Genomic DNA, 23,366 nt, shown 5'->3' with positions numbered 1-23,366 from the left:
TAGCAGCGAGAATAGAAATGTGTGGTAGAGCAGCAAATTCAAACCTGCAGGGACCAAACAAACCGGCCACATGTGAAAGTCAATAAATCGATGAAGATAAGTTCATTATTCACTCTATATTTCAGATAGTTCTAACACCATCTAACACCGGCTTATCATTTTGATCTGTGATATTAAAGCTTGTCATTCAAACGTGTAATACTTTTTTCTGTTTGCTTGTTGTAGCAATGTTATGTTAGTCTTATGATCGATGTTGATCTGCACTCATTAGTGTCCTGTGTTGGTTTACGCATCATTTGATTGAATCTTGAACACCCCCCCCCCCCCCCCCCCCCGTGTGCGAGGATAAACTCCTGTCAGAGAGGTCGTTATTGAACTCGTGCCCACTAGTAATCAAATAATGGAGACTCATCCTTGTCTTTGTTGACACGTGCTCCTCAGAAGTAAACAGCAGACGACACTTTGAACGCCTCCTTAAATCGACAGCTCTATCATCTGTCTCTCTTTGGAGGACATGTGGTGTGTCTTTATGTTCAGAGAAACTTGATATCAGTCCCTGGAGATGTTGTCATTGTAAAGCAGAGGGTGCCTGGAGGCAAGTGTGCCCGTCTCTGTCATGCAAACACACACAGCCCCCCCCCCCCACACCTTTCTGCAGCTCCCCTGGGACGGGTCCTCTCTATGGGAGCGATTGTTTCCACAGAGCTGGTGTTCACACTCACAAAGGATGCTCAGCTGGCCGAGGCTCATTCACCATGCTGCAAATAACAGCTGATGAGCCTGTTAGACATCACTCTGTCGGACGTTAGCGGGGATCAGGGGGGGGGATTTACATCCGAACAAATGTAGTGGGCTGTTGATTGTTGTCTTGTGAATTGATTTAGGAGGAGTTTAGAGAACGCACAGACCCAGAAGACCAGGATGCCAAACACCATGAAGCAAATACTAAAGTCCTGCAGCGAGGAACTATTCAGCTTCATCTTTACGTTAGATAGAAGGGGAGTAAGGTTCAGGTCAGTTTATTTATATCTGTGTGTACATGCGGTAGTCACACACACTTCATAACACACTGAGGAGACTTGTGACATTGAAAGTGAAAATGAATGGTGGATGGGTTAGAGAGCTGAAGTGCATAAAGTGATCTGTCAAAGTAAGAGAAGCCGTAGAACATTAGAATAGATCATAGATGAACAAAGGGAGGTATTATAAATGTAATGTCTTTAGTATTGTGGCTGATGAAGGAAAATGAGCTGCAGACCAACATATTAAAATAAAAGAGAGCATCAGAGACGTCTCCAGGATTCTATATGACGTGAATTCAATAGTTTTAATACAATCTGAAACTACAGACAGGATGGTTTCACAAACGCTGTTGATTGTTTGTTTTTTTAACCCTGATCAGCTTGAGAGTTTCACCGCTCCTTCTACAGGACCAATCAGGTCCCTCCATGGACGGATAGGTTTGATGTTCTTTGATTGGTGCGTTGAGTCCACGGGTCAAACCAACACTGTTGGTTCACTCGCTCTTCTTGTCAGGCCGCTCAGCTGCACGGCCGTCGTTTCACATCCCATTCTCAGGATTTGTTCGTGACCCTGCAGTAACCACATGCATTGTTTGAGTTTTGAAACTCAAAACAATTTGGTAAATCTGAAAACAAATCAGATTATTTTTCTAGAAAGGGCTTTAATCTGCTCTGCTGTGACCAGCGATAAAAGAACACATTGTCATAAAACAATCCTTTTTTTTTTACGTTTATTCTTTGTAGCTATGGCTGACCTTTGCTCCAGTAGCCGACCAGTCTGCAGAGTATCTGAAGGTGTCTCTGGAGGACATCAACTGGCTGTCACTGGTCTGCATGGTGGTGGCCGTTCCGCTCAGTCTGGGAACCACGTGGATGCTGGACACCCTCGGGCTGCGGATCACGGTACGAGACTCACGCTGACCTGATCTGAGGCCTCACCGGCAGCTCCTTTATTTTGAAGGCTTTGCTTCAATCCTTATTTCCAGTAACCTCTGGTTCATTTAGTTTTTACTCAGAGAGCTCAGAGCCTGTTTAAACAGTGCAGGGCGGGGTTTTATTTTTTAAGGAAGCGAGTGGAAAATGACTTCAACAGGAGGAAACAGTGCAGGAGGAGAAATATGAATGCAATATTACAAAGAGACAAATACTCTAAGATATTCATCGTATCTGCCTTCGGCTTCAGATGGACGCAGAGAGAGAGACATGACTGAAGTCCCAGCTGCTTCCTGAGGGGAATATTTCAAACACACCTGAATCAGTGTCAAAATAAAAAGGACATTCTTTCTGCTGCTGAAAGCTCAGAGTTCAGTCGTTTTTTTTGTCCTCACGTTTTTTATTCCATCAGCTGAAAATAATGTCAAAGAATCCGAGCTCGAAGGTGTTGTTTCACTCAATACTATAAAAAAAGAAAGTTATCAATAGATCACCTTTATGTAACATGAAGGTCATGTTGCTCATTCAGAGAAATCATTTTGAGCATCATGAATCATTTTCCTCCTTTAAGGATCTTTTTGTTTATTTTAAAGCACGCAGGAATATGAAGTGTCTGTGAAAGACAGAACTTCAAGGACATCTTCAGTAGTTTGTTTCAACAACATACCTGTACGTAAGAACTGGATCGATACAGGATGATCATATTTGCTACGATCAAACTGAATCTCTGTCTCGTCTTCTCTCTCTAGTTGATTTTAGGGGCCTGGCTCAACATGTTTGGAGCTCTGCTGCGTTTCTGCGGGACCCCGCCCGGCGTGGGCTTTACCATCCGATACCCGATAGTGATGTTCGGTCAGACCCTGGCTGCTTTGGCTCAGCCCCTCATCATCTTCACCCCCACCAAGCTGGCAGCTATCTGGTTCCCCGAAAACCAGCGTGCCACTGCCAACACCATCGCCTCCATGTGTGAGTGATTCATAGTTTCAATGAAAGCTCAGTTTGAATCAGAGATGCAGCTCGGGCAGAGTTTAACATTTGCTTCAAGGCTGTGTACTCTGTACATTCATCAATCTGTTGGAGACCCCATTTTTTAACTTATGGAAACAGCCGTCAGTCACCATGGAGCTGTTTTCTAACCTAAACCTGTTTTCATTTTTTTTAAATGTCGCCTCTCGTGCGCTTTTTCTTTTGCTCTTTGTGCCTAATAGAAGCAGGAAGTGGATCCATGTCATCATGTGCTGTGAATACATTTTGGCATGTCAGCAAATTGTCATGCACACAGAGCAGAATGAAGTCCAGACATGATTAACCACTGATAAAGACGCTGGACTAGTTTCTCTCCTTCCAGATAAGAGCTATGATGTGATAGTGTGGATATATGTAGCATGTAAGAACAACAGAAACAGGGAACAGAGAGTGCGGTTGTGCTGTATCGGTTCTTAACCCTTTACAGGGCACTCGTTGAAATACTTTGAATTTCAAAAATTCAACCTCATAGTGTTATTCAGGGACGTAACAGAACTTTATTTCTGTTATAACATTTTTCAAAAATTGTAATAAACATTGACAAAGTTACCATATTTGGTTCAATTGCCACAATAGCAGGATCAGCGACGTAGGGTGATCTCTCCTGATTGGCTGAGTCAGGATCACATGCTTCTCCACCTTAGTGAGGTGCAGAAGGCTGGCCATATGTAATGTTTGTGGAAATGACCAAAAATAGTCACTCGCCCTGTAAAGGGTTAACAGGACATGAAATCTCACTCAAATCCAACTTCTCCTTTTCCTCCTCAGCCAATCCCCTGGGCATCCTGCTGGCCAACATCATCTCTCCCATGATCGCCCGAACCTCTGAACAGATCCCGTCCCTGGTGAGTCCAACGAGGAGAATAAAAACTCTAACTCCTGTGATGAGGAGTCTGTGCAGGCGTTTGATTGAGTGTTGAGCGTGCAGAAGCTGGCAGAAGACTTCCTTCATGAGCTGAGTGGAGGCTGATGTGTTCTGTTTCTTGACAAATACAGAACGTGCCGCTCCATCGAGGGCTCTGCTAAACTTTTCACAGTGAGAACCAGCACATGGAGTCATTTGCTCTCCAACATTAAAATGCAGCAGCGTAGAGCTGTTTTAACAACAGATTCCAAACTGGATGTGACTCGAGTCACGTGTCATTGACTTCACTTTCATTTGTGCTGCTCGACGTTAACGCTACACTTTCCACATTTTGAACCGTCTTCCTCCGCTTTCATGAGAGCTTTGCCTGTCAACCATTTGGTTTGAAAAATCTTTATTTAAATAATGTAAAACAAATAATAAGAGGCTCCCAGTGTACCCCCAGTGGTGCTCGTGCCAAAGTGCAGCGCATCGTTTGTCCTTCATGAAGTTCAAATAAAATGAGCAGAGAAGAGGCAGCTTCAGGAGAAAACTGGAAACCTGGAGAATCTTTGTTTCAAAGTCAAATATAAATCAAACCGGACTTTTCATAGTAACAATGGATCTCCATGACTAATGTTAACAAGGACACTCACCAAACCACTCCCCTCCTCTTTTAACGCTTGTAGCATTTTGCTTTTTGCAATAAGAAAATTCAAGGCTAATCAAAACATAAGCAAATATATGAACGAGGAATCTCCATGACAACCTGTCGACATTCAAGACAAATCCTGCTAAAGGCCTTTTAAGTGTGCGATGTGGAGATCAGTTCAAAGGCTACACTGTAGGTTGAGTGTGATTTTTTTTTTTTCTGTCTTCATGTTCCTGTCGCTGTTCAGAGTCGGTCGTCCACTTAAGAAGAAACCGACTAAAAGATCTAAGAGAGTTCCTCCGTCTGTTTGTCTTGAATCAGGGGATTTCAGCGGGGCATTGTGGGATATCCGCTGCTAATAGAGAGAGGTGCTGCAGCTGCACTGTGTGTGTCCTTTTCTGGAGTCAAGTCACCTGCTAATGATGATAAATAGCCTCTGCTTTAAGGTGCTGACATTCATTTATCAACACATTATGTGTGTTTCTCCCCTCCTGTAGCTTCTGGCCTATGCAGTCCCGGCATGCATCATCTGTTTCCTAGCAACAGTGGGGATACGGAGCAGCACCCCACCGACGCCGCCGTCAGCCAGCGCTGAGGCTTCCAGCTCCGAGCCGTTCTTCCAGGGGCTCAAACTGGTAAGGAGACGTTAAACGGGCAGGCTGTCACCGACAGACGGAGGGGGAAATGTTCGACTCCTTCAAACTCTGAAGCAACTTCAAAGTGTGTCCGGAGAGGAAACCGAATCAGAAGCACAAAGTGGAGCCGCAGTCTTCTTCCTTTTTAACATCATGACCTTAAACGTCTCTTTGAAGGTCTAACAGCCGGCACTGTCCCTGTATTTAGTGTGGACATGTGATGTCTATGAACTAGTGGTCAGGTCTCGTCCATGTACAGAGGCGGCGGGGGGAGGGGGGGCGCACGATGGGCTTTCCACCTGCAGCGTCTTGACATTTCTGTCCGCAGCTGCGACGCTTCCAACCACGCTGATGATGCGTTCTGTCCGAGGCGATCGTACCGTGGATGTTTTTATATTTTATTTTTTATTCACATTCATAAAAAGTCTAATGTGACAGATCTCATTTCTAATCATTTTATGCATTAAAACGCTGCATTCGTTTTGGTCATAGTTACCATGGAGATAAAACAGACAGTTGTGGGAATCACCGGCTTTTTGTCTGATCCTCAAAAACAAATAGATATACACAGCATCATAGCTGTCAGGTTCAATGTATGTCTTTATAAGAGGAATCAAATGACAACACTATACAGACAGTGAACAGTCTGCACAAACATCTCCTTCTGTTCGCTCCCCTCCGTTTACACGCTGTCCTTCTATCCCTCAGAGGTCAATCTCACAAATCCTTTTATTCTGTGTCTTTCTGCAGCTGATGAAAAACAAAGCCTACCTCATCTTGCTGCTGTGCTTCGGTGCCGGCATGGCTGTTTTCAGCTGCTTCTCCACCCTGCTGGAGCAGATCATGTGCGTGCAAGGATACACCAACGTAAGTTCACTCGAGGACAAGATCAGTCAGTGTAGGAGGAAGGAAAGACACGCTTGGTGTGTATGTGGGGACGTTGGAGAGGAAGCCACAGATCTTTTATGAGTCAACAAATACTGGTACAAAAAGGATCCGCCATGACGGACACAATAAGATGAAGTGCAGTGTTTGTGGAGCAGAGACTTGATTGATGTGAAATCTCGCTCAGTGATGCTGTTCCATGTCCCCGCTGCAGGACTTTGCAGGTATCTGCGGCGCCCTCTTCATCGTGTTCGGCATCCTGGGCGCTGGGATCCTGGGTCTGTACGTGGACAAGACCAAGAACTTCATCGAAGTCACAAAGATCAACTTGAGCCTCACAGCTCTGGCCTGCATCGCCTTCTCAGTGGTGAGAAACAGACGCACACTTTTCTGATGTAATAACTAAGTGAAACATAACACTGGACCTGTTCGCCTTTAAAAGCCCGGGGGACTGAACTGTGAAGAAAGATAGATAGATAGATAGATAGATAGATAGATAGATAGATAGATAGATAGATAGATAGATAGATAGATAGATAGATAGATAGATAGATAGATAGATAGATAGATAGATAGATAGATAGATAGATAGATAGATAGATAGATAGATAGATAGATAGATAGATAGATGTTAGCATTAAAGGTTATTTTTTCCCTCACTGTTGTAGGATGATGCTTTGTTCTGTCCACTCGTCTCGCAGGTGTCTCTGATGCGGGATCAGAAAATCGCCATCGCCGTCGTCTGCTCTCTTTTTGGCCTCTTTGGTTACGCCATCTACCCCGTGGCGATGGAGCTCTCTGTGGAGTGTTCCTACCCTGTGGGAGAGGCCACGTCAGCTGGACTCCTCTTTATATCGGGGTAAATCTAAGAGTCCTAAAGATTTGATGATCCGGATCAGATTAAAAGCAATTTGTTATCAAAGTTAACAAAACCTATTCCTGATTGTTTTGCCGTAGCATTTTTAAAATAGCTTTTTTTACATTTGAAATAAATTCAGCTGTCAGACTTCATCTTTCCACCTCACGTGAGATCCGTGTTGGAATGACTTCTCTGTTGTTGTGTCCTTTCCAGGCAGGTTCAGTCTGTTCTCTTCATAATCCTCCTCCAGGCTTTGACCACGCGGCTCGCAGACTCTCCCCTGTCGACGTGCGGGAACGCCGTCCTGAGCTGGAGGGGTAGGTCACGTGACGTTACAACAACATGAGCAGCATCTTGGTTTGTTTGGGGGAGCTGCAGCGCTGCACTGATCCGCCGTGAAGGCAGCTCAAGAAGAAAAACACTTGTTCAGATTTTTTAGGGGGGGAAAAAAGAAGCAATATTTACATAATTAATTATTTACACGACATCTAATCTGTAAATCTGAAAATGTGGCAGAGAATGTTTGTCTTATTTGTGCTTTCATTTTGCTTTAGGGCACACACTCGCACTGCTCCAGGTCCAACCTGAGCTCTGTTACCTCTTTACATGACGTCTACACACGTTAGGTTTACAAACGAGCAGCCCAAAGCTATGGATAACACGTTTCCCGTTCACTGTGTGCCCACGATTTCGACTCAGACCTGCTTAGTTGTTTGTACCAGGCTGTGCACACGTTTATTCATGCTGTAAAAATCGTGGATGAGACTTCTGGGATTCCTTCAGCCAGCCTCAAAAAGGAAGGAAAGCGTAATCGAGTCTGCGTCCACAAATCAGAGAATAACCCGGAGAATATGACAGCTGCTTGACTTGACTGCGTTGTGCACGAGCAGCTGTTCCTTACTGTGCCAGGGTGGAGGAAGTGTCCCACTCTGAAGCACGTTGTCTCTCTCACCAGTCAAAGACGTGGACTTTAGCCCTTAAATGTCAGCTTCCAGAGACACACATCCTCCTGGACATTTAAAAAGCGTTTGAGGTTTTGGATCAGTGAGATGAGAGCTGAAGTTCAGTCCTGATTTTTCTCTTCCTCAGTGCCGCTGATGGTGATGGCCGGTCTGTTCACTTTCTTCACCTGCATCTTCGTGATTTTCTTCCACACGCCCTACAAACGTCTGGATGCCGAGGAAGAGGCGACGAACGGGACAAGACCGGGCAGCGGCTCGACGACCACCGAGCACTCCCTGAGTATAAACACTTGAACCTCTTCACAGGTTTCCGAGCCGCAGCTCGGGGGAACATGTGGGCATTTCTTTTTTTTTTTTTATCATGTGTTACCTGAGAGCTAAAGGATTTTTCTGTTCGAGATGTTCTCACTGATTCTTTTGGGTGACGTCGGGGCCAAACGTTTTTGGGGGTTTTTTCTACTTAGATTTACAATAACAAATGGTACATTAATTCTGTTTCTACTAACAGCGTCTTTCCATTTCTATAAGAAAGCACTTCTGATTGTGTCGTTTGAAGACTGTCACGGGATAACTCTGAGAGAAGGATGATTGTTTCATGGCCTCTCTGGAAAGTGTTGACTTTTTATTAGAAGTCCATCGTTCCTGTAGTGATCATGTGTTTTAGATGATTCCTCGTTCACTTCGTACACATCAAACAGACCTTTTTACTGACACAACGGGGGACAGATTTATACCAAAAATGAATACAGCCTGGGCTTTTTTCAGCCGATGAAGGAGACGTGCGTTTATTGGCTTCCTCTGCCTCCTTGTTTACTTGTAGTCCCTCGAATGAACGGTTGTCTGTTTGCTACTTTCATGTCTCACCTCGTCTCTGCCAATGAGCTGAGCACATCTGCTGTTTTTTTGGAGTGTTTACTGATGATGTTTTGATTCACTGACGTGTTCTGCCATCAGACTGCACCGAAGCTGCTTGAAATGAATCAATGAACGCTGACATTTAAAGACACAACGGAAAGTTGAGAGAAGGTTTGAAGTCAGTACGACCCTCGTACCTGAAACAGCAGTTGCATCTTTTCAGACCTGCTTTAATAACTCGTTCTTTTTTATCTAATCATTTGCCAACTATTTTAATAACTGAAGGTTACAGTTTTCTGTTTTTCTCAAACATGAATGTTTCTCTGCATTAGCAGACGCTGCTATGAATGGATTTCCTTGTTCGGTAGATACATCTGAAATTCTCAGATTAGGTTACAGGCATGAAAATGAATTCAACGTAAAAGTAAATGTCAACAAAGTCAGCTCTTATCTTCCATATTCAAATTCAATCAAGTCTGTTTCTGTGTTTTAAAAAGAGCACTGTAAAAAGTTCAGACGTCCAAAGACCAACCTGCTTCCTTTACATGGGAACAACCTATAAGAGGTGGAGTCCTTGGATACTAAGTCATTTTCTCAAGATATCATAAAACGACTGTTTTCGAATATGTTGTCATTACATGTCATTTGTGTACTTTTCACGGACCAAAACCAAACTCCCCAAAGAGCGTACTGAGGGGCTGAAGATGAAGAAGACTCAGACTGACTGCAGTGAGTTTCTCGATCTAAAACTGGGACGTCATGAAATGATTTGTCCTGATGCCTTCATTTGTCAATAAAATCTTACCTCAATTTTCTTCTTTTTTTTTTTTTACTTAGTCTTCAAAAGTTGCTTGTCTGAACATCTCAGAAACACCACACCATAAACAACTCGGGTACAATTGTGTAAAGGTTAAACACATCTGAGCATATTGAATTTCAGCGTTAAATCTGTTCTGTATTTACTGTTGACATTTCTGCACATTCATTTCCCAATGACTGGACTAGCTCTCTGTTAACTGCACATTTACACCGCAGTGGATGTTTACATTCAGGTACACACTCGTTCAATAAGTTAATTTTACATCTGATGTTAGGACTTGGAAGTAACCCGTTCTTTACTTTTTAAATCTGTTTGGATTTATTTGCTTGCATTTGTTTTGATAGCCTGCTGCTGTAACACCACAGTACATCAGTCTATCTAATACAGAGTGCAGGGAACACAATGCATGGTGAATTCACACAACACTAACACAACGTGTTCACTCCTGATGAGATTAAGCTAAGAGGTAACGTTTAATCCGTTTTCACCGGCTAAGATAAATAAAGAGACGCGACACCAGGGAGCAGGCGGATAAAGACCCCGTAGAGCTTTAATTCTTTCCCAATTCAACATAAAACAAATATAAAAAAGTAGAATTAATCAACCTGAAGCTTCCTCTTCTGTCGTCAGCACTGTTTTAAAAAGACCCATTCATAAGAACACAAGCAGGTTAAAGAAAAACAAAACTACACAGTTTATCTCCAAACGGACTCTTGTTGAAATTCCTACTTTGAAAAATGTCCTCACTTGTGGTTGCACAGAAACACTTTGGATGGCACCGATAAGACGAGAGAGAAACCAAAAATAAAAAACTGAAATGAGATTCTTGATGCAAGAGCTGCTAAGTTTCTAATGTGTTTGTTTAGCACAGGTACTGTGTGAGCACGGGTACACATTTCATTTCATCCAATTCTGTGTGTGTGTGTATGTGTGTGTGTGTGTCAGCGTGCGTCTCAGAGCTGCAGGGCACAGAACTGCTGGTAGACGGCGAGGATGTGCGGGTCGAGCTCTGCGGTGAACAGCAGGTTCTCCAGGGTTCCCATGTACTGCTGGATGGTCACATGGTGCTGCAGAAAGATGAGATACACAACATCAGTGAGAGGACACACACTCAGTGATACTCAGTGATACTGCAGTGTGTGTGTGTGTGTGTGTGTGTGTGTGTGTGTGTGTGTGTGTGTTTTACCATGAGGAAGACCTGCTGCAGCCGCTCGATGCAGTTTTTGTACCAGGGCGTGCTGACGTCCACGCTGCCCGTCTCACAGCGGACCAGATGCTCCGTCAGCAACATGATGAAACGCTGCAGGGGAGAAGACGCACTCGTTTGTTACAGCTGCTTTATAAAAAAAAAAAAAATCTGTTTTTATTTATTCATCCATCCTTCTTCTTTCATATTTTAACATCTTTTCGTGTTTCAGCCGACTCCAAAAAAAAAAAATCAGATTTTCCAGCTGCGACACACTTTTTATTCTTGCAGCAAGAGTTATAAATCTGGGAGATTAATCTGTGTCAAAATACCACAGAAGAAGAGTGAGAACACGGCTTACTGACATGCAGGAAGTGCTCTGGGAAACATCTGATGTGAGAGGGTTCAGTACCTGAAAGATGACGAGGAAGAGGTTCTTCTGCTCGCTCTGAGCCGACTCCACCTTCTCCTGTAGCCTCTCGATCTGCTCCTCCAGCTGCCCGTCCTCGTCCTCGCTGTTCTTTTCCATGTCCTCGTCGTCGCCGCTGTCCCTCTGCTGACAAACGGACACGCTGAAACCTCTCACTTCAACAAACGGGACTGCTGCGAGCAGCGTGTGGACAAAGTGTGGCGAAGTTACCTTTTTATGTTGCTGCTTCTCCAGTTTGTCTTTGGCCTCCTCCAGCTCCACCTGGATCTTCTGCACGTGTTTGTTCATCTTACGGATGGTCGAGTGGAGAATCTCCCAGGTGAAAAGTCTAAAGAGTTTGATTGAACAGAAGGAGGCAGAGAAAGGGATTCATCTTTTACCGTCTGGAGAATAAGTCCACGATAGAAGCTTCAAACTGAAATGTTCTCGTGCCCTTCTTCAAAGTATCACCTGGTGAACTCGTGAGCCATGTCCTGAGAGAAGAGCCAGTTAGCGACCGCAGCACAGTCCACGATCTGTGTCCGGATCATTTTGTCCACCAACACGGAGATCATCTGTGAAGCAGCGAAGAGGCACGATGATGTTTAACATCTTCACGTGAATCACAACAATGAAACTGCAGGAGAACGCTCTCTGGCCTGTCTAACCTGCGGGTGATTCTTCCAGGCTTCATAAACTACTCTGAGGATGTGCAGTTTTCCCTCGTCGCTGTCTGTCAGGACCTTCAGGATTTCATGGAACCTGGAGAAGGCAGAAGCAGGTAGAGGTCAGCGGGACTGCAAACACTCGCACACCAACTTTTATTCACACACAGAACTTCATATAACAGACTTCATTTCATCACTTCTGAACCAGAGGAGGGCTTTTTTCAAGTTAGAAAAAGTCAACTGTTGGAGAAACTTTTATTTGTTTTCAGTCAAATGTGAAGAAAAAAAGTCACAGTGAGCCTTACATGAGACCATAACGACTATTTAAATACATCACGTTGTTGACTATTTGATAAAAAGACGTGATGTCACCAATCGGCTGCATGTTAATGTAACATCAGTACCGTGAGCACCATCAGTCAATCTTTGCACAACATGTCTGTAAAACAACACGCAGCCTTTGCGTAGTCCAGAAAGTAACGGGGTCATGGCGGGTGAACTTACTTGCCGAGGGCACTGAAGGAGTGGCTGAAGGATTTGGCTGCCAGATGAAGCAGAGTCTGCAGGAACACGTCGATCTTCAGGGGGTTGAAGGTCTCCCCCTCGTCTGAGAGGAGAGAACCGGAGAGGATCAAAAAAAAAAAAAAAAACTACCAGTACTTTATGAAGAGGATGTCTCACACCCAGCCAGCATGAACAGCAGCACAGGGTAAAGCCTACATCACTGTTATTATGCATGTGGAATGTACGATTTGAAGACTTTTCTGGTTAAATGTGAAGTCTCACAGCATTTAATCCTGCAGCCAAAAAATAAAAGGGGAGTCAAACCATCGTCGTCTTCTTGGTTGGGGTTGGGCACCTCCTTCAGGATGGTCAGGATCTCCTCGTTGGACGCTCGGTTCTTGATGGCGTTTGAAACGGTGATGGATACCGGGTAGCCGGGTAACGAAGCTGTGAGGCAGGACACATGTTAGGTATTCCTTTCTTCCTATACTGCTGTCTGAGGCTGACACGGGATCAGAACACTGGTCAGTAGTTTTTTTTGGGGGGGGGGGGGGCAGTGTGAGTGATAACACCACAGACGGTATGAAGAAACAGAAGTCGTGATGAAAACAGCGCTGCAGAAGCTGGCTTTAACTTCTTTTTTCTAACGACTACACATATCTCATTATTCAAACACCTGACAACATGTTGTGCTGTAGCTGTGAATGTGAGCATGGCTGGTTGTCAGGCCTGTGGTTAACAGGTGACGTGAAGTGTACCCCGCCTCTCGCCCAATGACAGCTGAGATCAGCAGCAGTAAAGACAATGGATGGCTGAAGGTCGTGTGTCTGTCTACATTGACACTTCCTCCACACAGGAAAGCACGTAGAGGCCAAGAGAACATAAATGACAAGTGGTAAGTGTTACTGCATAAACATGAGGAACGCGCTGACCAGAGGTCTCGTCCATGTATTTGTAGATGAAGATGGGATCAGCTGGGATCAGTGCGGAGAAGGTTGGAGGTACGATGTCCACTATCCTCTGGTGATAGGAAAGTCTGCAGGGAGAGGAGCACACAGGCGGCCTTTAGTCTGAACGACAGAAAAAAAGATTCTGAGACAACTGTCTGGAACAAGACGTCCAATATTTGACTTCTTCATGTGGAAATGTACGAGAGCTCGAACAAGTATAGAAAAGACTAAAGTGTACAGGAGTTCACTCGGTATAAACACAACATATGATCAAGGACGATTCTGACAGCCAATCAAAAGCACACAACTCGTACTCCAGCAAAGCGTCTTTGCACAGACTTTTTAAACAGCATATTTTCACTGAGATCTTTACTTACTGATTTGTATTGAGAATTGTGTCTTAAAGGCTTTTTAATATGAGGGCAGGAGTTAGACAGTAAAGCATAAAGATAAAGGAAGCATCTGACTGTGTGTAAATCACCTCATGCATTTCTCTAGAACCTCTTTGACAAACTTGGGTTTGGGCTTCTGAAGATCAACAGCCAGGCAGTCAGACCTAGAGAGACAAGAGGTGTCAGTGTCATTTCAGCTGTCATTTGGTTTTCCATTTATTTATATATATATATATATATATATATATATATATTAATATATATATATATATATATACCGTAAATTCCGTACTATTGAGCGCACCTGGATATAAGCCGCACCGGCTAAAAATAAGTAAATAAATGTATTTGTACATATATAAGCCGCACTTGATTATAAGGCGCAGGTGTCCACGCTATAACAAGAGCTATTTACACAGACGTAGGCTACCAGTAACATCCGCAAATACTGTAGCGTCTGTACGGACGTTAAAGGACGACGAGAGCGTTCAAATAATAACTTTTAATAATCCGATCACTGTCGGCCGTGACCACGCCGTTTACAGCAGAGAGCAACACATAAATTGCCGTAACAATCCAACTCTCTCCCCCAGCGTTCTCTCATACAGCCACTCATATATATATATATATATATATATACCGTAAATTCCGGACTATAAGCCGCTACTTTTTTCTCACACTTCGAGGACTGCGGCTTCTACTCCGGTGCGGCTAATGCATGGATTTTTTATGGGGGACAATGAGCTTCTGCCGCAAAAACATTTGACTTCGTCACGTCGGATCTTAATATCAGTCATTTTGCGCTTCATGCACGCACCCTCATCATGGCAAACACACAGAGAAATGCATATGATGCAGCTTTCAAGTTAAAGGCGATCGACCTGGCTGTCAAATAAGCTAACAGAGCTGCTGCACGTTAAGATGACACTGACAGCGACAACAGAGACTGAGGAAGTGAGTAATGAAGTCATTCTGAGGCAGTGAATGGATGGACTTTTTCTTGTGAAATATATTACGGTCATCTTTTTCATCAGCCGTGTTACAGACACCGTCGGCTAGGCTTCGTATTGTAACGGTTCATGTTGTAAAGTCAGTAGTTGATAATGTGTTCATAATTCCGATTATGTGGAGAGTCAGTGAATGCACCAGTGAGAACGTGTTGAGTGGCTGTATGAGAGAACGCTGGGGAGAGAGTTGGATTGTTACGGCAAGTTATGTGTGTTGTTCTCTGCTGTAAACGGCGTGGTCACGGCCGACAGTGATCGGGTTATTAAAAGTTATTATTTGAACGCTCTCGCCGTCCTTTAACGTCCGTACGGACGCTACAGTATTTGCGGATGTTACCGGTAGCCTAGGTCTGTGTAAATAGCTCTTGTTATAGCGTGGACACCTGCGGCTTATAATCAAGTGCGGCTTATATATGTACAAATACATTTATTTACTTATTTTTAGCCGGGGCGGCTTATATCCAGGTGCGCTCAATAGTACGGAATTTACGGTATATATATATATATATATATATATATATATATATATTAAAAAAAAGAAGTTCATCATAGAATCCCTCACCAGTCATCCCAGCTCCATCTAAACTGGAAGTTGCTCAGATGGTGAGAAAACCAGTTGATAAGTCTGGAAGTGGAGAGAGAGGTGAAGTTAAAAGAGGAAGTTCAGCGTCACGCTCGCTCAGTGAAGAAGAAAGGTGTGCTTGTGATACCTGTCGACGCAGCTGGTGTTCATGGTGTCCAGTCTCATGTACAGCATCTCTGTCGCTTGGGCCAACTGAGCGGCAGCTGTTAAGGCAAAGTCTCAACAACAACATCACAGGTACGTTCTGATGATACGATACACTTTTAAAAACCTCGGGTCGGGTGAGCAGAGTTTCACAATCAGGGATACGACTTGTGGCAGTGATCCTGGCTGCAGTTTGCAGAGTTCAATGAGCAGCGTGGTGTACATGACGTCGATGTGAGGCGGACAGGGCAGCTGGAAGAGTTCTCCAAAGATCACCTGAGATAAACAGAGACGCGTTTAAAGCCAGCCTTTTTTTTGTTGTTTTCAAAAACTTCTCAGGATTGAACGTCTTTTTTAAACGTGTTTACCTCCACGATGTGATAGTTGAGTGGAATCTTGTTCTTCCCTGGATAGCTCAGTAACTGTGCAGCACTGAGAGGTGATGAAAGAGAAGGTGGTTAAATGACTGGTGTTCAACATGCACACAGGTTGAACTTCACAAAGCGTTTTGCCCACCATGTTTTCCTCTCTTTCCAGTGAGTCTGGATGATACAGTGCAGGTTTTCTTCTATGACATATCTCTCCACAGAGTGGCTGCCAGGCATCACAGGACCCTGAGAAAGAAGAGAGGACATGTTTGCTGACTCTTCATTTAAAAAAAAAAAAAATCCTGGAAGGGTCTCAGAGAAATAACTCCTTTTTATTGTTAATGTACCTCCGGGGCGTCGGTGTAGTCGAACATGCGGAAGACGACCCGGGGCATGGGGTACTGGGCATCAGGCATGTGGCCCGGTGGGGTGAAGGGGGGCAGGTTGTGTTGCAGGGCCTCGCAAAGCACGCTGTCGAAGGCGATGTATGGACGCAGGATGTGGCGCTCCTGCCAGCGGTCCTTCTTTAACTTCTGAATCTGAGCCCAAAGGCAGTCCAGGTACTGAGAGACGTGACGGGGAGGGGAGAGAGAAGTGATGAATGGTATAGTAACAAAAATGAAGTAAATAAATAATCCATCAGTATCTCACCTCTTCCTGTGGGTGGGGCTTCTCTGCCGTCCACACCTGCAGCATGGGGACGTGCGTCTTTGCTCGGCTTCTAGGAATTTCAGAAAGGTGCGACATAGAAAATAAATCATACGGAAAAGTGATGGAAAAAAAGTAGAAAAGGTGCTGGATGTCTTACTTGAGGTAGCCTTCGATCTGGCTGAGAAGCCGGTCCATCTCCACATCTTTCTTCTCATAAAGTTCTTTACCCACCCAGGGCAGACAGGAAAGAACCACATATACAAACCAGTCTGACCGAACCTGGCAAGACAAACCAGACCGCTTTATGTTATTCACACTGTTTCCTTGCTCACAGCGCTCCTCTTTGAGCTTCCTGCCTGCCCATCTTGAACCAGCACAGCAGGAAAATCCTTATTTTTGTGTCTTTTACTTTTATGATTTAGTATACACTGATCTATAATGTGATTTATGACATTAGTGATTAGATTTGACTCGACCCTGCGGGTCATGAAATGTCCTTTTAAATGAAATATATTCTCACTAAAAGTCAAACAATGAAAGAGTACATCACTCCACCCACCTGAGGTACATCCTCCTCCTGTGTAACACTGACAAAGTTTTCAAACATGGCCACCATTGAAGGAGCAGCAATCACATGGCAGTTGACCAGGTCAGAGAGAAAACGCACCTACAACAGAAAGAAATAACTTTACAAGAAAAGAGTCATAATCGTCAGTGTTCTTGAGTGTTCAGAATGAAATGAAGTCAGCGTACCAAGTAAACGGCCTCATTGTACAAGTTATTCTTCAACGTTTCCTTCAGTTGTCTGATCATGGCCTCAACAAACTCGCCCCCAAAGTTGTAGTTTCTGGCGTTCAGCAGGCCAACTAAGGTCGTATACACAGTCAGCTTCTCAGGTAGGAGGCGGGCACTGTCCAAAAAGAATAAAAAAAAGAAATCACACCTCAGTGGAAAAACTACACTTCATTAAGACCAATCCTGGCAGTTAAAGCATGAGAACTGGTATGAACTTACACAGAACATAAAATGCGCAGGATTTTGTTTTTGTAGTTGGGAAGGTCGGCCTCCAACACACCAGCGAGGCCTTCCAAGTTGCTCTCGAGCGATGACGTACTCTGTGAGAGAATAAAACACTTAAAAATTTGCACTATTGGACAAACCAGATTCTGCTCTGACCCGGTGAAAGTGAGACAGATACAAATGTCCCTGATGTCAGGGTTTTTGGACTGAGAACAACGACATCGCCAATGACAGCTATTTACCTTCTCCCCAACGCGACATATCAGGGACTCTAAGCGGTCTTCGATTTCAATCGGCTCTGACGTTCTCCTCCTTTTGTGGGCCTGACCTCCTGCAAAGGTCCACATTATAAAACACAATCAGAGAGAAAACTGAAAGATCAAAAAAGAGTAGCTCTCCCGGACAAACAGAGATTATGAAGACTGTTAGTATAAAAGGAAATGGTTTCAACAGTGGTGCAGCATTAAACCATGACATGAAGTAATCCCTCATTACCTTCAAGGCCCCCCATAACCTCACTGAACTTCTCCATATAAACACAGCCAACCGGATCCTCAGCCTCCTCATCCCTCCTGCCCACATGACCACCATGGGGGAGTCCAGAGCCTTCAGCGCTTCATTATCTCCGTGTAAGTTTCTAAGTTTTATAGTGTTTCTTTTTTAACCCTGCTTGTAAGGTCTCATTGAGTTCCTCTCTCATATATATATATATATATATATATATATATATATATATATATATATATATATATATATATATATATGAATGTGTGTGTGTGTATATTAAATGACTTCTGTTGCTGCTAAATTTGTCCCGGTTAAAGCTCTGCTCTCTATTAAAAAGTAACGCTCTTTAAATAAAATAATCAAATAATAACTGGTGTTTTATTTATATTTGTATATGAAGATAGTAAAACAGAATCACTGCCTCGAACAATAACAATAAAGAAAATCAATCACGCAAAATATGACCATCATCGAGAACAAGCTAATGATCGCTAGCCTCAACTCATTAGCCCAACAACGTCTGAAAAGTAACGTCTACTTTACCGTCGTTCTCGTCGCTGTGCCTTCTCCTCGACATCTTTCAGTCAATGTTAAAGTGAGAAAGTGGAAAGAAGATGTTTTTAGAAAAAGGAAAATAATAAACTCGGTCACACACGCTTCTAGATGGTTCAGCCTGGCCAACGTTAGCGGGTGCAAAAAAAATAATAGCGGTCTGATTCAAGCGATGCATATCCGGGGCAAGCCGGAAGTTGCGACGTCGTATATAGTCCGTGCTTTACTGCCGGCTCCCCTGCAACACGTTTGTTGTGTTTGCATGTGTGTTTATATATTTAAAGAAGACTTATATGAAATGTTCAGTATCTTGTACGGTAATAGTCGCTCCTGTTCAGACAACAAAGCTTAGGAAACTGGAGTGATTTAAAGATTATACATAAACTGTGTACCAGCGCCATATAGTGTCACTATGTGCTAGCTAACTAGTAAGTTAAGTTGACTATATTTAAAATCTGACAGAAAAATGGCATCAGATGAGACCATGTGTCCTGAGTTCATAGACTTTGACCTAAACACTTCAGCATCTAATGGACTAAAACAAGAGAAGCAACTGTCTGCATCTCAAAGAAGATATTACAGTTTATGTAGGAGGAAGGTAAGTGACAAAAACTGAACATCTGAATCTCCTTTCATTGTTTCATTGTTTAAAGCATAAAAAGTTATCAGAAGGCAGCTTTAATAAAGACATTAGTGTGTGCTTGTATTAAAAGAAGCCTTATTTGTCCCTGGGGGGCCTTGCACTGCATAAAAAGGCAATACAAACACAACATATAACAAATTAAATCGTCACATAATAAAATGATTGTGAAGTAGATCAGAGAGTAAGTGCAACACAAGCAAGTATGTAAACAGAGAGCACCAACGGACACCTCAGACAATACATTATCCATCTTTTACAGAAATAAATATGAGAAAAAAAGACATATTGTAGGATATAGTTCAAGTTGTGACCAATCAAGAGTTTAAAAGATGAGCCTAAGATAAGTGTGGTGATCCAAGGACTGGACTCGTAGTGTTTCCGGCTTTGACCACTTTTTTTGTTTTTATTTATCCATGATTAAATCAAACCCTTAAGTTCCCATATGATAAATTAAAGAGGGAAATCCATGTTTGATTGATCTTCACCCAAATTCTATGCAGAAGTATGATCAGCAAGTAGCAGCAAATTGCGAGTACATGTTGCAAACATTTGGAAAAAGAGTCTTCCTTTCTTTTTCCCCACAGTCATTTGCTGCCTTTGTGGCAACAAAGAGGGATAATGATCCAGACGATGGATGCACATCTTGGTGCTGCTGTGGTGAGACCTTTAAGGAAGACTCTGCCATTCACAAACATGTGGCCAGGTCTCATGACGCTGAGATGCAGCAGCTCGCACAAGCCATGTATGAGTGTTTTTTAAGCCAGCTGGAAGAAGAGACTGAATCACAGCAGCAACCGAACAACTGTGAGGCCAAGCCAGTAGACATATCAGCGTGGATCCCTGAGACTGGACACATATCTGAGGAGCAACTTCAGAAGTACGAACACGTTTTGATTATCCCGTTAAGTTCACTTATATCTGCCTGCACATATCTTTGTACTATTCAATGCTGGAAAATCCAGCTGATATCTGTCTTTGCAATTTCCTTTATAGGGGTCCAGGAAAGGTTCTCCTCTATTATCACTACTGCCAAGTAGACAATCCACATGTCATCTGTGCTTGGCAGAAAGCCTTGTGTGAGAAGCTTCACTTAACTGGCAAGGTAAAAACAGCTATCTATGGCGAGACACCAGAATGTTCTTTTTGGAAACAAAACCTAGAAATGTGTTTCTGTTATTCTTTCAAAAAAAAATAAAATAAAGAAGACTAATGAATTAATTTGACTTTTCCCTTAACATATAATCATCTTCTTCAGGTGAGGGTGGCGACTGAAGGAATCAATGGGACAGTTGGGGGCACAAACATAGCCACTAAGATCTACATCGATGCTATGTGTTCACACCCACTCTTTAAGATGGATACAGAGGATTTTAAGGTCAGACTGAGATTAAATGATACCATAGTAGATTATAGATACATAAATAGATAAATAGATTGATTGATTGATTAGTATTATATATTAGTATATATAGATGTATATTAGATTTGATTGACTTTGTGTTTTTACATGATGACAATAGGCAGCTCTGCTGTTCCACAATACCAGCCTTTGTTTAAACCCCAATATTACAATATAATAATAATAATAATAATAATCATAACACCTGCACATTGTACTGTATGTAACTTCTTTTTGGTATATGTGTTTGTGTTCAGACGAGTGATGGAGGCGCAGAGTGTTTCACAGACCTGAGGCTGGGAGTTTATAAGGAAATTGTCCCAATGGGAGTGGATCCTGAAGTTATCCCCTACAAGCTGGCAGGTATAGTTTATTAAAACAACAACAATACTACGCTGATCAATACTATTGTGTGTAAGTGATTGTTTCAGCTAATGTGTTTATTTTGATTCGATTTCCTATAAAAACCTTTTTTGATTTTGTGGCTTTAGGTGACTTGATTGTGTTTTCTTGCTGTTCAGGAATCCATTTGGAGCCGGAGGAGTTTCATAGAGAAGTGGACGCTCTCTTGTCTAAAGAGGATTCAAGCAACGACACCATCCTACTGGACTGCCGGAATTTCTATGAGAGTAAAATTGTAAGTTAACATATGAGCATGTCACAAAAATTAGGCACTTGCTAAGAGTCTCCATATACTGTGTGTTGTCCTTTATGTACTTTATATTTTCTATAATGTACCTGTTTGTATTATATCTGCATCAACTCAACTGGTTGCAGTGAGACAGTTTGTCTGTACTGATATTTCCTTTTTACTAAGTTTGAGTTGATGCAATGTTGTATTGTGATTTATCATTCACAACTGCAGGGACAGTTTACACAATGTCTGGCACCAGACATCCGTAAATTCAGCTACTTCCCAGACTACGTGGACCAGAATCTAGAACTGTTCAGAGACAAGAAGGTCTTGATGTACTGCACAGGAGGGATCCGCTGTGAGCGGGGCTCTGCATACCTCCGCTCTAAAGTAAGCTGACTTGTCCTGGAGGTGAATGAAGAATGTATTTTTGTGTGTGTGTGTGTGTGTGTGTGTGTGTGTGTGTGCTATTAAGCAGCTTATTGAACTGGCTTGTCATGTTGTCGCTTACTTCTCGCAGGTTGCTTATACTCAAGAGGGAGCTGTGTAGCCACTTGCCTTTTCAGACATAATCCTTTGAGCAAATGCTTGTAAATAAAATGCATCTTCAATTTATTGATTGTACATTTTGCTTTCTGCCTTGCCTGTAGGATGTGTGTAAGGAGGTTTACCAGCTGAAAGGTGGAATTCACAAGTATCTGGAGCAATTTCCAGAAGGTTTCTATCGAGGGAAACTGTTCGTGTTTGATGAACGCTACGCTATCTCCTCCAACAATGATGTAATATCAGGTTAGTGTGTTCACAAAGCACCTAATCAACATGTAACAGTATCTAAAAACTGATGAAGATAAGGAATAACATGGTGTGTCTCTGCTTAGACTGCAGGTACTGTGGCTCTCCCTGGGATCAGTACAAGCTCTGTTCCACCCAGTTCTGCTGTCAGCTGGTTCTGTCCTGTCCCGCCTGCAGAGAGGCTGGACACACTGCATGCTGCTCCACATGTCAAACCAAAGGAAGGGCTCAGGGCGAGAAATCCTCCCCTGTTCAGCATCACAAAGAGGAGTGTGAGTGTACAGGTGGACGACCCAGAATCCCTCAGGATGTGTAGCAACAGGGCGGTTATGATTAGATAATCAATAAAAATGTTCCTTGTCCGGTGATATGAATTAAAATGTACAGCTACAATTTTAAAAGTGTATTTTTATGCAATGTTTTATTTTTATATAAATGACGGTAATGGAGACACTATCTAATTCTGGAGATGGTGTTATATCGATTCTAATTTTACATGATGAAACTGTTGATACACCTTTTATTGAGAACATGTTAAATGTATTATGCAGACATTGAAAGTTTTATAACATGAATTTTGTGAAACTCTCATCTTAAAAAATATGTTTAAAGAAAAATGAACATGTGGTTGTGCTTGTTCCTGTAAAACTAGACTGGTTACTTGGACTGCAGATTTTTGGTTAATCACAGGGTACATATCTGAATACTTAAATAACCTAGCCTCTCATTATTTCAGTTACATAGTTCAGTAAGAATTTGACATTTTCACGTGCATGAAATGAAGACACATTCACACAAATGTACACCTTCTCTACAAAACTCTTCTTATCCAGATAGAACTTTGAAATAGCTGATATACTAAAAATAACGTTTTATTTGTCATTTTAAAGAAAATCAGAATCAGCTTTATTAGCCAGTTACAGTATGTTTAACACACAAGGAATTTAACTTAAGTAGACTGTTCTCTATCTGTACAATGTGAAGATTAAATAACAATGAGCTAAAAAAAAACAACAGGTAATTAAAGTCTAATATGTAAAAGATTAAACAAGATAATAGATGCATTTCTGGAGGGTTAAAGTCACATTTAAGTAGTTTTGTAATTCAGCACATATCAGAAAAATAATGTTATCATAAAACAACAAACAGGCACAGTAACAACCAGAAGAGGGAAAATAATATCGAAACCAAACAATAAAGGAGACTTCAAAAGCTGTATATTTGTAAAATAATAATAATAATAATAATCTTTTGCTATACAAAATGTTTGCACTTTGCAAAAATACTACCACATAAATAAAAATAATTTACTTACTATAATTTGACTTTTTAAGTCAAACATGGTAGAAAAAGGTGTCAATTATTTTAAATATAGGACTTAAACAGTTAAGTGTCTTAGTTAAATAGTAGGGTATGAATTAATTATTACTATATCTATTTATTTAAATAATGCATTCAAGTTTT

At 42.4% G+C, this 23,366-nt stretch overlaps 3 protein-coding genes across 4 annotated transcripts in view; 2 read left to right on the top strand and 1 right to left on the bottom strand.

Moving 5' to 3' along the window:
- slc49a3 (solute carrier family 49 member 3) overlaps positions 1-8,213 on the top strand; it is a 285,285-nt gene extending 277,072 nt beyond the window's left edge. Inside the window, exons 3-11 of the mRNA XM_079352217.1 lie at positions 1,767-1,925; positions 2,705-2,921; positions 3,750-3,826; positions 4,975-5,112; positions 5,863-5,979; positions 6,212-6,364; positions 6,699-6,856; positions 7,070-7,173; positions 7,946-8,213. Of these exons, the coding sequence (XP_079208343.1) occupies positions 1,767-1,925; positions 2,705-2,921; positions 3,750-3,826; positions 4,975-5,112; positions 5,863-5,979; positions 6,212-6,364; positions 6,699-6,856; positions 7,070-7,173; positions 7,946-8,112 (1,290 nt within the window). The 3' untranslated portion in view covers positions 8,113-8,213. The remainder of the gene's footprint in view (positions 1-1,766; positions 1,926-2,704; positions 2,922-3,749; positions 3,827-4,974; positions 5,113-5,862; positions 5,980-6,211; positions 6,365-6,698; positions 6,857-7,069; positions 7,174-7,945) is intronic.
- Positions 8,214-10,016: 1,803 nt separating this feature from the next.
- ncbp1 (nuclear cap binding protein subunit 1) lies at positions 10,017-18,617 on the bottom strand. 2 transcript variants are annotated; one of them, XM_079352214.1, is made up of 23 exons: positions 18,426-18,617; positions 17,618-17,706; positions 17,370-17,470; positions 17,109-17,265; positions 16,915-17,022; positions 16,513-16,634; positions 16,356-16,425; positions 16,052-16,267; positions 15,853-15,950; positions 15,705-15,768; positions 15,502-15,612; positions 15,320-15,384; positions 15,172-15,234; positions 13,692-13,766; positions 13,193-13,296; positions 12,585-12,707; positions 12,261-12,363; positions 11,757-11,850; positions 11,560-11,663; positions 11,320-11,437; positions 11,092-11,235; positions 10,680-10,793; positions 10,017-10,560 (listed from the first exon to the last, which is right to left on the bottom strand). In XM_079352214.1, the coding sequence occupies exons 1-23, from the start codon at positions 18,457-18,459 to the stop codon at positions 10,447-10,449; spliced, it is 2,391 nt and encodes a 796-aa protein (XP_079208340.1). In that variant the 5' UTR covers positions 18,460-18,617; the 3' UTR covers positions 10,017-10,446. The 2 variants fall into 2 exon arrangements, with proteins under 2 accessions (XP_079208340.1, XP_079208341.1); XM_079352215.1 differs by having other exon boundaries at positions 11,092-11,232.
- A 5-nt stretch (positions 18,618-18,622) lies between these two features.
- Positions 18,623-22,521, top strand: tstd2 (thiosulfate sulfurtransferase like domain containing 2). The gene is made up of 10 exons (XM_079352218.1): positions 18,623-18,694; positions 18,897-19,032; positions 19,662-19,954; positions 20,071-20,179; positions 20,333-20,452; positions 20,734-20,839; positions 20,998-21,113; positions 21,342-21,500; positions 21,761-21,899; positions 21,989-22,521. Exons 2-10 carry the CDS (start codon positions 18,901-18,903, stop codon positions 22,216-22,218), a joined length of 1,404 nt encoding a protein of 467 aa, XP_079208344.1. The 5' UTR covers positions 18,623-18,694; positions 18,897-18,900; the 3' UTR covers positions 22,219-22,521.
- The last annotated feature ends 845 nt before the right edge of the window (positions 22,522-23,366 follow it).

This window comes from Symphodus melops, assembly GCF_947650265.1.
Source record: "Symphodus melops genome assembly, chromosome: 9".
In the NCBI taxonomy this organism is placed as follows: Eukaryota; Metazoa; Chordata; class Actinopteri; order Labriformes; family Labridae; genus Symphodus; species Symphodus melops.
Note: the sequence above shows the minus strand (reverse complement) of the source record. Positions and strands in the feature narration are given on the sequence as shown.

Coding starts and splice junctions, on each gene's coding strand:
- tstd2 (XM_079352218.1), top strand. CDS start 18,901: ATGGCATCAGATGAGACCATGTGTCCTGAGTTCATAGACTTTGACCTA. Junction 19,955..20,070: donor TCTGAGGAGCAACTTCAGAA/GTACGAACACGT, acceptor TTTCCTTTATAG/GGGTCCAGGAAAGGTTCTCC. Junction 20,840..20,997: donor TATCCCCTACAAGCTGGCAG/GTATAGTTTATT, acceptor CTTGCTGTTCAG/GAATCCATTTGGAGCCGGAG.
- ncbp1 (XM_079352214.1), bottom strand. CDS start 18,459: ATGTCGAGGAGAAGGCACAGCGACGAGAACGACG. Junction 16,426..16,512: donor CAGATCGAAGGCTACCTCAA/GTAAGACATCCA, acceptor TGAAATTCCTAG/AAGCCGAGCAAAGACGCACG. Junction 10,794..11,091: donor TCTTCCTCGTCATCTTTCAG/GTACTGAACCCT, acceptor TCTCCCCTGCAG/CGTTTCATCATGTTGCTGAC.